A 17,205-nucleotide genomic window follows, 5' to 3' on the forward strand; every position below is an offset into this window, starting at 1 on the left:
CACTCAAGCTAACACCAACAGGAATCACATGAACTGAGCAACAACTTTTATTAACGGTAAGCAAAATTATGGCAGTACATTGAATCTGTAATGCACCTAGATAATTTACCTTGGCAAGTTGCAACGCTATTAGATGATCATACACCTCTGAAAATGAAGCAAAACTGTAAGCATTACGATAAAGTTAATTTGTTTAAGAACGTGTAAAACTGAATCCTGTGATCCTTGTTGGAGGACATGTACATAGACACACCATATGCAATCAATGAAGAGAACTAATTTGACTGTGATATATGTGCATCTTTTAACCTTAAAAGTAACATATTCATCGAAACATGTTTGGCTGTGGCAAAGTGGAAACAAATATTATGGAATAGATCAAAGAAGCAAAACCGAAAAGCCTAACACTGTTTTTTTGACAACCGTGGTAGCAGCTTGCACACACGCATCATCTCCCTTTTGTGTTCTTCATCCGGAAATGAACACATATAATTTAATGAAAGCGAGAGGAAAATCTGAAGAAGAATGTACAACATGAGGGGAACTGTAGACCATAACTCCATCTAAGGTAAACAATACTTGCATCTGGTCGCATCGGAGGCATCACGCGCGCCGACGCCCAGGCTACGCCGTTAGAGGTTGACCCGGCCTTCATCGCGCGCGCCGACGCCCGGGCTGCGCCGTTAGGGTTTGCCCGCGTCGGGCCTCCCGTGCTGATGCGGCACAGCATCGGGCCGCTGGAGCTGGGAAGAGGGAGTAGTGGAGCGAACCTGCTGGGAGAGGCGAAGCGCGTTGGCAAGTCGAGGCGGGCGGAGAGGGAGGAGCAGCGGCATCCCGGTGTCGTGGCGACCAGCGCCGGCGCCACAGCAACCCGGGGGGGAGGGGAGGGGTGCGGCGGCGCTGCTGTGGGGCGGTGCGGCCATGGCGTGCGCCGACCGGATTCGAAGCAGCGGCGGGGTTTCGCGGTGGCGTCGCCGCGGTGAGGCAGGATTTTTTTTTCTCATGCTGCGTTGTCGTGGCGTCTCTACTTCTTTAGGTGCGGCGGCAATGCGGGGGAAAGGCTGCCGCGGTGGGCAGCGTGGAGCAGGCGTGGCGGGCATCAGATGCCTGGAGGGATGATCGGACGGTAAGGGGAGGTGCACTGTGGATGAATAGGAATCTAGGTGTGCAAAACAGGAGATGAATAGTGCGCAGTCACCAGGATTAGAGGTCGGTCTTTATATAATAATAATATAATAATATCATACTATACAAATAAATATTATTATTATTATTTATTATTTATAGATTAATTAATTAATTATATATATGCTTTAACTACTGACGTGAAGTTCTAAGAGTGTATGCAGATTAACTTTTTTTATCCAAATGTATTTATTGCAGTGCTTGTCCTGCATAAGTTTAACTGAAGACGCCCTGATATAATGATATATACGTACATCTAGGAGGTTACAGGCGGTGTTCATGGTTTCAAATCTAAGAAAAACACAAGCAGCACTTCTCAATCCAGAACAGACTTGAGAGAAAGTAGGTAGCACCACAATCACAAAAGTTCTCGGTATGTAGGTATGAGGAACGGGTTCGAACTAAAATTTGAGACCCAAAATGATTTCAACATAAAAAGTGATGAATACCAAAGTTGTTCAACTCATTAATATCTACAACTTTTATTTTAGTTATCTTGTCATTTGACAAAATTTGAACCTTTTAAATTTGAAATTTTGAAAAATAACAAGTTCGAACTAAAATTTGAGACCCAAATTGATTTCAACATAAAAAGTGATGAATACCAAAGTTGTTCAACTCATGAATATCTACAACTTTTATTTTGGTCATTTCTTTATTTGACAAATTCTTAGCATACATTGTTCACTAATCTTACACATGTCTCATATAGTTTATAAAACCTTATGAGAGATGTGTCACATTTGTGAACAATGTCATTACCACTTTGTCATATGAAGAAATGACCAATACAAAAGTTGTAGATCTTGATGAGTTATTCAACTTTGGTATTTATCAGTTTTTTAGCTGAAATCATTTGGGGTACCAAAATCTTGTCTGAAATTGCATGTTTTGAAATTCAAAATTTAAATTGCTCATACTTTTCATATGTATATATTGACAAAACCAACAAAATAAATTGATAGAGAATGATTTTAGAAAATTTTAGGAAAAAAAATCATCAGATTTGGAGTTAGTATGAGGAAGAAAAACTAGTTACAAAGTTGACCCATAGATTAAAAAAAGCAATCACACTATGCACTATAAGATCATCTAGAACAGTGTGATTTTTCTTTTTAATCTGTGGGTAAACTTTGTAACCAGTTGTTCTCCCTCATACTAACTCCAAATCTGATGGTTTTTTTTCCTAAAAATTTCTAAAATCATGCTTCAGCATTTAAGTTTGATCAAACATGGATGTGACAATGTTTTACACATTTTAAAATTTGAAATTTGAAATTTGACAAGCTCAAACCAAATTTTAAAACCCTAAATGATTTCAGATGTAAAAGTGATGAATACAAAAGTTGTTCAACTCATCAATATCTACAACTTTTATTTTAGTTATCTTGTCATTTGACTAAATTTGAACCTTTCAAATTTTGAAATTTGAAAAAAAAGACAAATGGGCGCTGTAGGGGCGGCTGGTGATTGAGCCGCCCCTACAGATCAACCCCAACTGTAGGGGTGACTCAGGTTACCAGCCGCCACTACAGTGCCCTCTGTAGGGGCGGCTGGACTGCTGGGGCCCGAGGACGTCCACTGTAGGGGCGCCCCCAACCCTAGCCACCCCTACAGTAAAAATGTCCCCGTTCCTAGTGTAAGAATCTGGCGTAGTGTTTTTTGTTTACACTAGGTAAAGTAATGTTTTTGCCGAGTGTTTTTTAATGGCACTCGGCAAAATAATGAATTTTTTTCTCTCCTACCCTCCAAACTGTTTCTACTCTCCACATACAACATGTGGTACTACATGTTAAAATTTGATATATTTCTCCATCTGTTTGCTATATTTAAGTAATTTATTGCATTTAGAGGAATTTTTTGGTTTAAGTCAAATTTGAACAGCAAGTGATACAAATAATGGAATAAATTGAGTGGAGAAATCATATTCATGTTATTGAGTCCATTTTGGGGCCTTACTCGGGAAATGAAAAGAATTTTCGAACATTTTGTTTAGGAAACACGACCACGAACGTGTGGCCAAATGATTTTTAAATTCTAAAAAAAACAAACGAAGTTTGAAAATAACGAGATTTGTCAAGATCTCCTGATATCATACGTGGAGACTGTGGAAAAAAATTGAGAAGGTTTCGCATAATTTGTCACGTACGACCTTTATAAATCGAAGCATCTCCGAAGAAGAATCGTGGCGTTAAGAAGGATCCGGTAAGATTTGGAGTCAAAGTGATGGTTAAATTGGGGTTTGACTTCAAAACTTTTTGTATAGGCAATAGATTACATAGATTGGTTCATGTCAAATTTTGATAATTTTTCGGATCTGTTTGATAATTTTAATTTATTAACTGCAATTATAGTATTTTTATTGATATATATTAAATTTGCGCTATAACTGCATGAAATAATGGATTAATATTCGTAGAAAAATCAAATATGCATTGTTGAGTGAATTTGACAGGGTATTTTTAAATTACATCGTAACAAATTTAGTAAAACACGTTATGAAGAAGGAGGATGGGTGGGCATGAAATATCAATTTATTTTGCCAAGTGTATTCTACCTGACACTCGGTGAAAATAGTATTTGTCGAGTGTCATATAGGGGACACTCGGTAAATTCGTCGACCTGGACCCACTGCACAGTATCGGGCCATAATGAAAATTAAAAAAATAATGCCGAGTGCCCCAGATCTTGGCACTCGACATATCTATACTTTGCCGAGTGCCCCTAATCTTAGCACTCGGCATATTCCTTCATATGCCCCCAATGGCCCGCACCCTCGGCCCTCATCCTCGCGCACACAACACGCCGCACCGCACCGCACCGCACGCCGCCACCCCCCGCCCCACCGTGCCCCGCCGCGCCCCCCGCGCCCGGCCCTTCACACGCACGCTTCACAGGAGGAGCAGGAGCAGGTGGAGGAGGAGGCAGTGGGTCCCGAGGTCAGGTTGCGAGGTCCCTCGACCCTCCCGAGGCGACCGATACTTCTTGAGATACGCCTGATGGTTCGACCCTCTGGGAAAAAGTAAGTAACTTTAGATGTTCTCAATAATTTTTTGTTTGATATGTTGAAAATTACAATGAAAACTAATAATTTATCTTAATCACTTGGGCAGGGGTTGGATTAAGGTCAGTGGGGGTGATCACAACCACAAGGTCAATGCCATCCTTGGCCTTTTGTGCAGGCTACACTTCCCTGGCTTAGTGCAGTTCCGCGAAGAGCTGCAATTGGCCTACACGTGGGACCACTACGTCACCGCCCTCGACGCCGCTGATCGTGACGAGAGGGTATTCCCCAACAAGGTGGAGCGGGTGAAGGGCGAGCTGTGGGTAAGTATTCATCGCACTACATTGCTCAATACATCATATTCACTAGACATTCTTGAAGTAATGACTGTATACATCACGTTTATATGCAGGACTTCTACAGATGCCAGGAGGGGTATGAGGCCAAGGCGGCCTCCATCTCTGAAGAAGCCACCAAGAAGCTCATGAAGGACATGCACTACGAGGCGCGCGTCCATGCCATCATTGACTACTATGCTCAACACATAAGGATGAAGGTTAAAAAAGAAGAGGCAAGAACAATGAACCTGACCCGGGAACAATTCTTGCAGGTACATATAGAACATTAATACTTACTTTTTATGAGATTAATTATGCTTAATTTCATTTTTTTCATATATCATACACTTGATCACGTAGGTGCCTCTGTACTGGTGCGCCCAGCATGCCCAGTGCTGGGAATACATGGTGGACAAGTGGTCAGAGCCTGGGTGGGTGGAGACGCACAACGCTTGCCAGGACCGACGTTTGCTAATGCCACGTGCATCACACCATCAAGGCAGCCTGAGCCTCGATGAATACAGGGAAAATGGGTACGCGAATTCATTTCTTTATTCTAACGCTCAATTCTGTATAATTTCTAATCATTTTGCATTTTTGCTGTAGTCGTCGTCACATGATGGCTAGCCATGCTCCTAGTTCAAGGCATGAGTTCTGTCCAAAAGGGCAAGGCAACGTCAAACATCGACTTCAACCCGGAGGACCCGCCTGAAGCGTACAGCGATCCTAGCATCCACAGCCACATCAGTGAGTATACAGCGATGGCAAGGCAGGTTCATGGGCCACAGTTCGATCCGAGTACCCAGGATCTTGATGGAGAAATCGTGATGAGGGTGGGAGGAGGCAAGAAGCATGGCCGGTACTAGATTGGCGACAGTACACTCGACACGGACTCTACTCCCACTCTCTCCCAGATCCGAGCAAGGAGCACGAGCTCGAGCCCGGTGATACGCCCACGGCCAACTGCTACATAGTTCCAGATGGAGGCTCTCTAGGTTATTTTTGTTTTATTCATCGTTCATTGATTGTTACGTACTTTAGCTTTGCATTGTAACATTGGGATGAAATGTTATAGGCCCGGGTGGAAGCAGAAATGAAGCAATGGGAGGAGATGGAGACGAGGATGGAGGAGATGGAGGCGAGGATGGTGGCCGAGCGACAGAGGATGGAGGAAGAAAATCGATTGACGATGGACCAAAATGTTCCAATACATGCAGAATTTTGCATCGAGTATCGGTCAAATTTTGCCACCGCCACCGATGCTATTCCCATCACCTCAGCCACCCACAACTACTCCTGTGAGTCACTTGACACCTTATACTGCAGATTGCATGTTTGTTGTGGTTGGTCTCAATGTTTCATTTGACGCTTGCACCTGCGCTATGTGAATTTTTTTTAATTTTAACACTTTTTCAAACTTAATTTTAAATCTAACACTCTCAGTTTTTTTAAAACTAACACTTTTGGCCACGCCTATTGCCCTGGCGCGGCCAAATGCCTATGCCGCGCCATGCATTGTGGCGCGGCAGAGGACTGACGTGGTGGCGACTAGAAACGTTGGCCGCTAACGTGGCAGGGCTCTGTCGCGCCACCAATCTTGGCGCGGCAGTGACGCGCCCTGATCCATGGCACGACAGAGCCGGGTATAACCTCCGCCACGGCTAGTCCCGCTGGCCGAGCAGTAAAACAGCCTACCGCCCATGCCTGCCTTCGCCCACGCCTGTCCACCTGCCTTTGCCCACGCCTGCCCGCCGCCGTGCACGCCGTCTGTTGCGGCCGCGTGAGCCCACGCCAGCCAGCCCGCCCACGCCAACCAGGCGGCCAGGCCGCCGGTCGCCGAGTGCGGCCACCGCGCCCGCACGTCGGCGTGCTTCCCCCTCCGGTCACGCACGGCGGCTGCCCTGCGCAAGCGCCTCCCGGTCCGGTCTTGCGCGCTACAACGAGGTACTCCACTAATATAGTTAGCACAGTTAATAAAGTTAGTAAAATTATTAAAGTATAATTAGTATAGTTAGTAAAGTTAGTTAGTTAAGTTAGTATACGTAATATAATAAGTTAGTATAGGTAGTAAAGTTAGGTAGTTTAGTTAGCACAGTTATAGTATGCCTTGTATAAATGTTAATATTTGATTAGTTAGTATAGTTATAGTTAGAAAATATATTAATGTTAGTATGGACATTACGTACGATGATTTCGACGACTTAATGAAGTTTCTTGAAATACTTCTGCAGATGGATTGTTGTGCTAGAGTTTTGTACGAAGGAAGTGTTAGGAGAGATGATGGTATGTTTGAGGATATGAAAGAAGAATTGGAATGGTTTGATGAACCTCCTAGCTTCAACGACCTTTGTATCAGTTTGAATATAAAGTTTGGCGGTGATTTCACACTAAAGGGGAGGTTTGATACTGGGAAGACTAGGGCACACTATGTCCTCATGCCCTTGCATGACCTTGTTCACTGGTCCCGCTACACTAGGGTTCTCCAAGGTTCCAATGTGCCCATGGCTGAGGTGTTGGTGGAGAATGGGTACAGGATGCATGGTGTTCAGGACGGCTCATCCAATGATGGTTTCGGAGGCAATGAAAAAGAATTAGGGGTCGAAGGGGAAGCATCTCAGGATAACATGGATTTGGACGGTCAGTTGATGCAGGAGCAGTTTCATTCAACTGTAGTAGGCTGTATAAGCAATGACTTCGATGTGAATGAGTTCAAACGGGAAGAGGAGGAGCAGGAGGAGGAGGACATGATCGGTGATGTAGTTAGCAGTGATTCAGACGATTCTGATGATGACCAAGCAGGTACAGATGCTATGGCAACAACTGCTGATGTCATGCCAGTATCGGTATATACTATGCCATTACTAGTACCAACTGAGGTTTTGCAAGGTGTCCATGCTCAGGGTAGACTAGTCACAGATTTAGCTGTAGATGATATCCCCTATGATTCATGGGCCAGAATTAGCGAAGCGCAGCAGTATATTCCACCACCACCTTACACAACGACTGAGCTTGAGCAACTAAGGTCTAAGAACGTACCTTTCAGGGGTGTTCCGAACTATTGGGATGTCAGCATGACGGATATGGCAGTTTGTGATACCGGTCTCCAGATGTGTAGGAATTCATTATATAACCATGAGACGGAAACCCTTAGGAAGGGGATGATATTCAACACAATGTCAGAGATGAAACTCTTCCTTCAGGACTATGCTGTGTACCACCATAGACCGTACACCGTCACTCATTCGGATCAGGAGTTGAGGTACCACTTGATATGCAAAAACGGTTGTCTGTGGAGGTTAAATGCATGTAGGAGACAGAGTGATGGCAAGTGGAGGATAACTAAAGTTGTTGAACCCCACACTTGCCTAGACAATAGGGGGAAGGAAAATCATCAGCAGCTCACTGCACGTTACCTTGCCCGTCGTATATTGGGGCTCGTTGATGACAACAATGACATCTCGGTGTCTTCTTTACAACAGTCCATACCTGGATTCGTTAGGTACGATGTGACGTACGGAAAGGCTTGGCGTGCTAAGCAAATTGCTCTGGCAATTCGATGGGGTACTTGGGAGGAAGCGTACAATAGGGTGCCCCGCATCTTATGTGCAATGCGTTATTACAACCCTAGCTTGAAATGGTTTGTGGACACCGGAGGGATGTTTTTTCGGGACCCATTGAGGCATGTCCTCTATCATGTGTTCTGGTCGTTTGCGCAAACGGAACATGCATTCCAATTTTGTCGGTCAGTCGTACTTGTTGATGGCACTTTCCTGACAGGAAAGTACAGGGGCACCTTGATGATGGCTGCTGCTGTTGATCCTGAGGACCAGATAGTACCCGTGGCATTTGCTTTGGCAGAGGGAGAGAACAATGAATCATGGTCATGGTTCATGCGGCTTCTACGTGTGCAAGTGCTTGGCCCAACTCACACTATATGTTTGATCTCTGACCGTCATGCGGGGCTTCTTAATGCTGCAACTGAGCATATAGATGGGTCCCTCCTATAGATGGGTTTGTCCTCATCCTCATCCCCCTCATCAGACAACACAATCGGGGATTGAACGGTGCGACCAGCTCGCGATCTATGCTCATCTAACTTCTTCTCCTCATACCTTGCACGAGCCACCTCTACGGCATGATCCTCGCTGCAACCAGTCCCTTCATGTATAAAATGCAATCAGTTAGCAACGTGATTATATTACATTTAAAATCAGACAACGAAAATAGGCGTTCAAACACTCACTGGCACATAATGCAGCAACATGCTCGTTCAAGACCTACATCTTTACTCTTGTCTCCTCCCTTGCCTCCTTCCTTGCCCTCTCCTCCTCTAACGTCATCCGTCTCTCCAATCCCTATTTGTTAAGCCCAACATCAATCGGGTTACAAATACCGCGCTGTCTAGCAAACTCACGCATCTTTTCTTTGTGATGTTTAACGAATAAGTTGACGTAGTCAGGTCCATATCCCCTCTTCCTTGCAATTAGTTGCCTCTTCTTCAGTTCATCCAAGAACTTAGCTTGACCATCGTAACGTTCCCACCTGCATTTCCTAGTGCTCTGTTCAAAAGAAATATTATATCATATATGTCTTAGCAAAAGAAACAAAATATGATTTCATGTTTACCACAAAAATAACGAACCTCTTCGTACTCAACCATATGGCCGCAATAATGGCCTATTCCAAGCTCCGAAGGGACTATGCCATAGTTAGAATTAACACCACATTCGCACTTGACTGGTGGTGCTTTGTAAATTAACCTTTCTTTCTTCTTTTGTTTTGCTTTTGGAGGTTCTTGGGGCCATTTGTTCTTAGGACCATACAACTACTCCTTGAAATGACACTTCGCCATTGAATACACCTAAATAACGTGACATTAGTACATGACACATATAGCTCAACATTTCAACACATACACTTTGCACTTACTTCATGCTTGTTTGGACACACAAACTCCAACGTAAGGGTTTATCACGGCTCGGTCTCCGTAATGGCACAGAGGAGGTTCCTCGAGTCGTCTAACTGCGGCTAAGTGCTTCTCCTTAGCTGTCATTGGAGGGGGGTTAGGGGGAGGTGGAACCCACCGCTCGAAGTGCCCTCGTGGATGTCGCCCTCTCCACCAATCGTCGAAAAGGAGGTACCTGGGGTCAAACTTGTCTGCACCGTCGATCCACTGAAAGAAAAAGCACCTCTCATGGGCCTACACAACAAAAATTCAACAAAATATTAGTAACCTAGTAATACAAATGATGAAGAAAAATATACGAAAACAATAACTTACATTAAAACGACTGTACGTGTAGAAGCAACGAGCCGCTGTGTCCGGATGTCTATTGAAACACATCAGCCGGACGACCACAGTCACAGTTAGGGACAGGGAGTTCAGCAAGGACGGGGGCATCTTTGCAAGACTCGTCGGGGTACATTTCTCTAGGACGACCCCGTTTTCGCCATAACTACTCCCAAAACATATCTTCCATCTAATAAAACGGTTCAAATTAAACACCAATCAAAACAACGCAAATTAATGTAAAATGTAATCATTTGCAATGCAACTAAAATATTATAAACAACAATTATAGCAACAAAAATATACATGGCAAACATACTTCTAACTAAATAATTAACCTTAACATTGACAAATTCATACTAATATCTTCACCATAGTTCCCAAACATAATTTTTCTACTTACCTTAACTCTCATTCATAATATCCTATCCATCATTTAAACGAAAATAAAATGTGCGTCATTACCTTGAACTAGGACGAGGAGGGAGGGAGGCGGCCGGGGAATGGAAGGGAAGGGAGGGAGGCGGCAATGGAGGGCCGGGCTGCTGCCGTTCGTGGCGCGGCGGCCGGCGTGCTTGGCGACGGTCGGGAGCGGGAGCGACGCCTAGGCCGTTTTGCTGCTCGGCCAGCGGGACTGGCCGCGGCGGAGGTTATACCCGGCTCTGCCGCGCCATGGATCAGGGCGCGTCACTGCCGCGCCAAGATCGGTGGCGCGGCACTGCCGCTCCAAGATCGGTGGCGCGGCAGAGCCCTGCCACATCAGCGGCCAGCGTTTCTGGTCGCCGCCACGTCAGCCCTCTGCCGCGCCACCATGCATGGCGCGGCACAGGCATTTGACCGCGCCAGGGCAATAGGCGCGGCCAAAAGTGTTAGTTTAAAAAAAACCCGAGAGTGTTAGATTTAAAATTAAGTTCGAAAAAGTGTTAAAATTAAAAAAAAATCCGCTATGTTAGTTGCCCCCAGCTACACACTTTTGGTCTCAATGTTCGCTGTAGTCCCACGGTGACCATGCACAGCACGCTGGCCTCGCCCGGCCCACGTGCAGGTCTTAGTCACGGCTTCTCTTCCTCCTCTGATATACTTGGCCCAACATAACAGTACATGCAGGATAGTGCCCTAAAGAAGAACAAAAAACATTTACTGACCGTGAACATTATCAAAAGATCATAATCGACAGAAAACTATTGGTTCTTGCTGCCATCTGTGTATAGAAAGAGGTGGGGACAGTGGCATCAGTAGGTTATATAATGTAATTTGGGGAAAATTTAGAAGGCACAATAAGATGTTTAGTTTCAGGGCACAGACCTAGCATTAAAGACTTCAGGAAATGCTCATCTTCAGGAAACACCTGCAGATTTTTTTACTTCAGCAAGAACCCAACAGCAGCGTCTTCGAAATCCAGTAAGCTGCCAAACTTAATAAGCTCAGCGAGCGAAGGGATCTGATCCGCCATCTCAAAGAGCAGGCCTTGAGATATCGATCTCCTCTGCAAAGTAGGTCGCAAACTCAATCTTTTCTTTGTAGCTGGGCTCGCCATCGCTACTCTGCATGTACAGCTTGGAATCCTCCCTTTCCCACCTAAGCATTCGGCTGGACTTCACATCCACAACCTCTCCAGATGACAATCTTACACTATACCCCACTGTGATTGGTTCATCACTCTCTTGGACAGTCACATTCAGAAGGCAAGAAACCATCCTTTGCCTCTCTTCAGCAGGAATGTCGAGAGCAGGATCAGCGAGGAATGAGAGAATTATTTTGAGTAGACCAACCTTGGTCACCTTACTTGGATCAGTTGTTCTGAAATGGTAATTGTCTAAGGTGAAGGCATCATTCTTGGTGACTGCCTTGGATATAGCTCATTGTGTCTGCAAGTAGATTTGTTTTTTTGATATAAATTGCTTTTCATGGACCAGCTAGTATTTTACTGCTTTTCGTGGACCAGCTAGCTAGCTACTCGCTGGTGGACTAACTAGCTACTGCATTACATCTGCAAATATTTTACTATTTTTCTTGATATGCTGTAGATGCACACCTTTCATTCACTTTGCAATATAAAGTCTAACACTGTTAAAAAGGAAGCTAACACTGTTTCGAATACTTCTTTTTTGTGCAGAATCAATTGGTGGCATCAAATAATCAGTCTCAAGACCCTGATTTATCGCAGAGGTTCCAAGGGCCTACGCAGTGATTGCATTTGTATTTGTGGCTTATTGTGACTTAGTTGTGACTTGTGACGATGGTTTATTGTGACTTGTGATGGTGGTTTATTGTGACTTGTGATGATGGTTTATTGTGAATTATGATGATGGTTTATTATACCTGTGACATATAATTATTCCTGTGGTGATGTTTTATTGTGAATTGTTATGGTTTTTTGTGAATTGAGAGGGGTCTGTTATAGTAAAAAAGGGGGGGGGGGGCCCTTGGTCGCTTTGCCGAGTGTAACACTCGGCAAAGAGATGAGTTGCCGAGTGTCAAGGCAAAACACTCGGCGAAGAGACCATTTTCTGTCATTCTGGGAACCTTCTTTGCCGAGTGTTTTGGATTTGCCGAGTGTATTCCAATGGACACTCGGCAAAGTGACCATAAAATCTGACCGTTGCTCGCTTGTTTACCGAGTGTTTTAGGCGTGGCACTCGGCAAAGTGTCTAAACTTTGTCGAGTATCCATTGGAATACACTCGGCAAAGTTTACAAACTTTGCCGAGTGTTTTCGTCTTGGCACTCGACAAACTTGAGAAACTTTGGCGAGTGTTTTCGTGTTGACACTCGGCAAAGTTGAGAAACTTTGCCGAGTGTTTTCGTCCTGACACTCGGCAAACTTGAGAAACTTTGCCGAGTGTTTTCCGTTGTGCACTCGGCAAAATCGACGTCACCGTTCCATCCCGTCAAAATTTTTTTGTCGAGAGTTTATTTTTGCCGAGTGTTTATTGACACTCGGCAAACTATTTGCCGAGTATCCGATAAAAAACACTCGGCAAACTATTGTTTGCCGACAAATTAATGCCGTGTGCTGTATGCCGAGTGTTACACTCGGCAAAGCATTTGCCGAATGTTTTAGGCCTTTACCGAGTGCCAGCAAATCTACTGTATCCCGTAGTGTCAGTTACGTTTGAGGCACATGGTCCTCCTCTCTTGAGTTTTCTCCTGATGACGGTTAACTAACTACATATATACAAACAATAACGAAGCAAAGCATGCATACTCCTATAGCAAGACAAGAATGCAAAACAAAAAATGATATATTTTTTATTATAAAATAAAATACTGTAAAACAGAGCAGGCCATGCATGGTTTCCAGAAGGCGGGTCCCACCGCTCCCCACCCCAGCATGGCAAAGCCAAAAGCCAAACCATGGCACATCATTGGCGGGCAGCTTTCTCAAAAAAAAAAAAAAAAAAAACATTGGCCGGCGCGGTAGATGCTCTCCTCCGCCTCAATCCTCAACACGTCGTCGTCTTCACCCTATCCCTGTCAGTTAAAAAAAAAAAAGTTTTGCCTTGGGTTATCCACGAGCCCTTCCCCACTCCGTCCGATCGCACACGGGTGTCCTACGTGGATCCACGCCGATAACCGCGGGCCCAGGGGCAAACCAGTCATTCTCCACCGCCCCATGTATCACCCCGTCTTTGACGCCGTATAATAATAGTATTATTATGATAAAAAAATAGTATTCTGATGAATATAATTCATTAACTTACTGTAAACGCTGTACTTGATCCGGTTTGTTTTGGTGTGAAAACCGGTGGCGGTCCCGTACGAGGCTGGGCTATCGACGGCAATTGTCCGTTCTGCCCCTGTACGACGTCGTCATGCCAATCCCCCACACCTACCGCGCGCGCAGGCCGTCTATAAAACGGAGCCCCAGGCCCTCCATCTCAAAAATTTCAAGACTCTCCCTTCTAAGCACTCTCATCTCCTTCCTTGAGAGTCTCTCCCTCTCCCTCTCCGGTTACAGTCAACAACAGATCAGTGGGTGACCTAGCATTGTTAATTGTTTCCATGGCCATGCCGAGCCCCAGCCCCAGCCTTAGCAGCAGAGTGGTGCCAAACCTAAACCTCCCAGCCGGGTTCTGCTTCCACCCCACGGACGAGGAGCTCATCGTCCACTACCTCATGAACCAGGTCGCCTCCATCCCCTGCCCCGTCCCCATCATCGCCGAGGTCAACATCTACCAGTGCAACCCTTGGGATCTCCCCGGTAACCAACCAACCAATCCATCCATCCATCCATCACGCATAGTTTATCTACCAACACACACGCCCTGAGATTTGATTTGATTTGATTTGTGTTCAGCCAAGGCGGTGTTCGGCGAGAGCGAGTGGTACTTCTTCAGCCCGCGGGACCGCAAGTACCCCAACGGCGCGCGCCCCAACCGCGCCGCCGGGTCGGGCTACTGGAAGGCCACCGGCACCGACAAGGCCATCATGTCCACGCCCACCGGCCAGCATATCGGCGTCAAGAAGGCGCTCGTCTACTACGGCGGCCGGCCTCCCAGGGGCGTCAAGACCGACTGGATCATGCACGAGTACCTTCTCGTCACCGCCGCCGACGGCAAGACGGCCACGGCAGCCAAGCGCAGAGGAGGATCCATGAGGGTGCGTGCGTGTGTGAGACTCTGAATATTGCTTGGTTTGCAGTTACTTTCACGGCTAGCTGACATGTTAGTTTACGTTTGCAGCTGGACGACTGGGTGCTGTGCAGGATCCACAAGAAAAGCAACGACTTCCAGTTGTCATCAGATCATCAGGAGCAGGAGCAGGAGGGCTCGTCGACGGTGGAGCAAGAATCCCCAAAGCCCGAGCCTCTTGAGCACGACCAGTTCCAGTTCCATCAGACGACGCTGACCAAGTCGTGCTCGCTCACCGACCTGCTCAACAGCATCCACTACTCGGCGCTGTCGCAGATCCTCGACGGCCCAGTTGATGGCAGCGAAGCCCTGCCGCAGCAGAACCCTCCTCTAATCTACCCAACTACAACACATGAAACACACCAAGCACTCAACTATAACAACAACAACAACAACTTCTTGAACAACAACCACTTAATAAGTCTACCACACACAAACGCAACAGCATGTTCAGCTGATTCTGTCGTTGCTAATAACTGCAACAACGGTGTGAACAAGAGGAAACGGATGACCACGGCCGCCATGAACGACGGCGTTGAGTCCTTCGATTATGGCAGCAACGGTTTCAGTAGCAAACCGAAGGTGCTGCCAACTGATTCAAGGAACAGCAGCCATTTGGGCAGCACGTCCAGCAGCAGCTACTGCAACCAGCAGGTTGTGGACACGAGTGGGTTGTTTCAGCACAGCAGCCTCCTGAGCTACCCATTCCTGGAGATGCAGTAGCAGCTAGTGTTTTGAACGCAGGAATTTCACAGCAGTTTAATTTTACATGAGAAACGCAGGAACATGAATTTTTTTTCCGCGTTCGAAATTGAGAGATCTTGATATGAATTCATATACAAGTTTATTTCAAGTGAAACTTCGCCGGGCGCAAGTGCAACACAAGAACAAACAGAGCCGAAGGGGTGAATCGATTTTGCCGCCATTTGAACGTCGTCACCGTCTGTGGAGAAGGACAACTGGAGATGAGGAGATCCACAGAGAGGAAGAACTGGATTGTCGCTTGCTTGTGACCGGAACGCACAATTCAAATTGAGTTTCTCTTGAGTATTTTATTTCCATTTTTTTAGTGTAAAATATTTTTATTGTAAATTAGGAGGTGTACTACGACTTAAAGCCACCTGTGGATCAATGAACGACGACCACGTTTCTTGTACTACATATATATTTATATAGGAGTATTTGTATTCAGCATGTGCTGCTTAATTGGTATGCCTTATCCAGTTAGATGAGTGAATCCATATAGCTGTTGTTCTATTGGAATATACCTTTGTCGTTGCTTGTTGCTACCTGCTCATCCCGTTGTGGCTACGGATGGATCAGAGTAAAACGTACGTGGTCAGTGCATCGACCTTGTCCTAGCTTGTGCCATTGAAGTAATGGTAGAATAGTTTGTGTTGCACGCAGAGTAGATATTGACCTATTGTTTCTTAGAATATATTGTCAATTTTTATGAAATCAACATCATGTTAAAAGTACTTTGGGTACAAATCAACTCTATTGGCCTGATTTATATATATATACAGTAAACATGCATGGATTTAGTTGGACTAAGTTTTATGGGATTTGCTATTTTCAGGTGCATGAAAAATAGCATTTATTCAGGCAACGAATGTGAGCCATGAAGATCTAATGGATTAGATGTATGAATCTTGAAGCAAGATCAAAAGATCACGTTATCGCCTGAACCAAAGACAGATTTCAGGCATGTGTTTTTTAGGAAAAGTGAATTTTTATACAGTAAGCATGCATGAATTTCGTTTGACAAATCTATTGCCTTAATTACATTAATGGACAGAGGGTGTATATACATATAGTAATTCCACATTTCCACATCTCACAATGTCCTTGCTGATTTAGATTTGTCACTGATGAAACCAATGTCCAAGAAACAAATACTATGCTTGAGGACAAATGAACCGGGTTAAATCCCGAGAGTCCACGATTACTTGCATAGCATGCATGTGGACTGGTCACACACGCAAGGATCGGCATCCATGGGTGCACATGCGTGAGTGGACCAATTGAATAGCAAAACGTCATCACGGAGATACTCATATTCTAATGGCAGCAGGACGCCGGAAAGACAAACGACGGCGGCGGCGCACGTTTTTTTTTCTCGAATACGCAAAAGATTTACGTATCATCGTAATTAAGAAGAAACGTTTAATCATACACACGACACATTTCTAATGAGCGCCCTAGGGGTCCTACAGTTGTCACTGGATCTTCCTAGCAGACTGTTTCGAACTTCGATATTACATAAAAGTAAACAACCGAACCATTTGTTGTTTATTTATTTATATATATAATATATATAAGCATGCGTGCATGGTCCACACATAGATAAGCCCTATATAGGGTTTGGTTGATCCTCCCCCATTTGGTTCAGAAAGTCTCCTCACTGGAGACAGCGATTTGTTTATGCTTAGCTTGTAGCTAGCTCTTTTATACGCACAATATATAATCAGTCGTCGGGTACCTGCAGTACAAGAAGATAATGCCAACAATGCGGCTATATATTATTACTTTAGTTTCCCCAGACGGTCGATCAACCTCTGCAAACCCATTCTTAGAAGCAATCGCCAAGAAATTTTACTTATTAGCTGTAGTCGGCAGCATGGGGTCGTCAGATGCATTCTGAAGAACCTAACCATGCCTGTACGTTTGGTGCCCTCCATCCATCTGCTCCATATCTCCAACTGCTTGCCCTTCCTGATCAGATCTAGGTCATCTTATATACATCAGTGATGTG

At 45.1% G+C, this 17,205-nt stretch overlaps 1 protein-coding gene and 1 pseudogene across 1 annotated transcript; one reads left to right on the forward strand and one right to left on the reverse strand.

Annotated features, from left to right (window-relative positions):
- Window positions 1-11,057: 11,057 nt before the first annotated feature.
- LOC136487867 (uncharacterized) lies at window positions 11,058-12,334 on the reverse strand (annotated as a pseudogene).
- Window positions 12,335-13,720: 1,386 nt separating this feature from the next.
- Window positions 13,721-15,414, forward strand: LOC136487504 (NAC transcription factor 29-like). The gene is made up of 3 exons (XM_066484624.1): window positions 13,721-14,020; window positions 14,117-14,418; window positions 14,502-15,414. Exons 1-3 carry the CDS (start codon window positions 13,822-13,824, stop codon window positions 15,171-15,173), a joined length of 1,173 nt encoding a protein of 390 aa, XP_066340721.1. The 5' UTR covers window positions 13,721-13,821; the 3' UTR covers window positions 15,174-15,414.
- The last annotated feature ends 1,791 nt before the right edge of the window (window positions 15,415-17,205 follow it).

This window comes from Miscanthus floridulus, chromosome 10 (genome assembly GCF_019320115.1).
Source record: "Miscanthus floridulus cultivar M001 chromosome 10, ASM1932011v1, whole genome shotgun sequence".
In the NCBI taxonomy this organism is placed as follows: Eukaryota; Viridiplantae; Streptophyta; class Magnoliopsida; order Poales; family Poaceae; genus Miscanthus; species Miscanthus floridulus.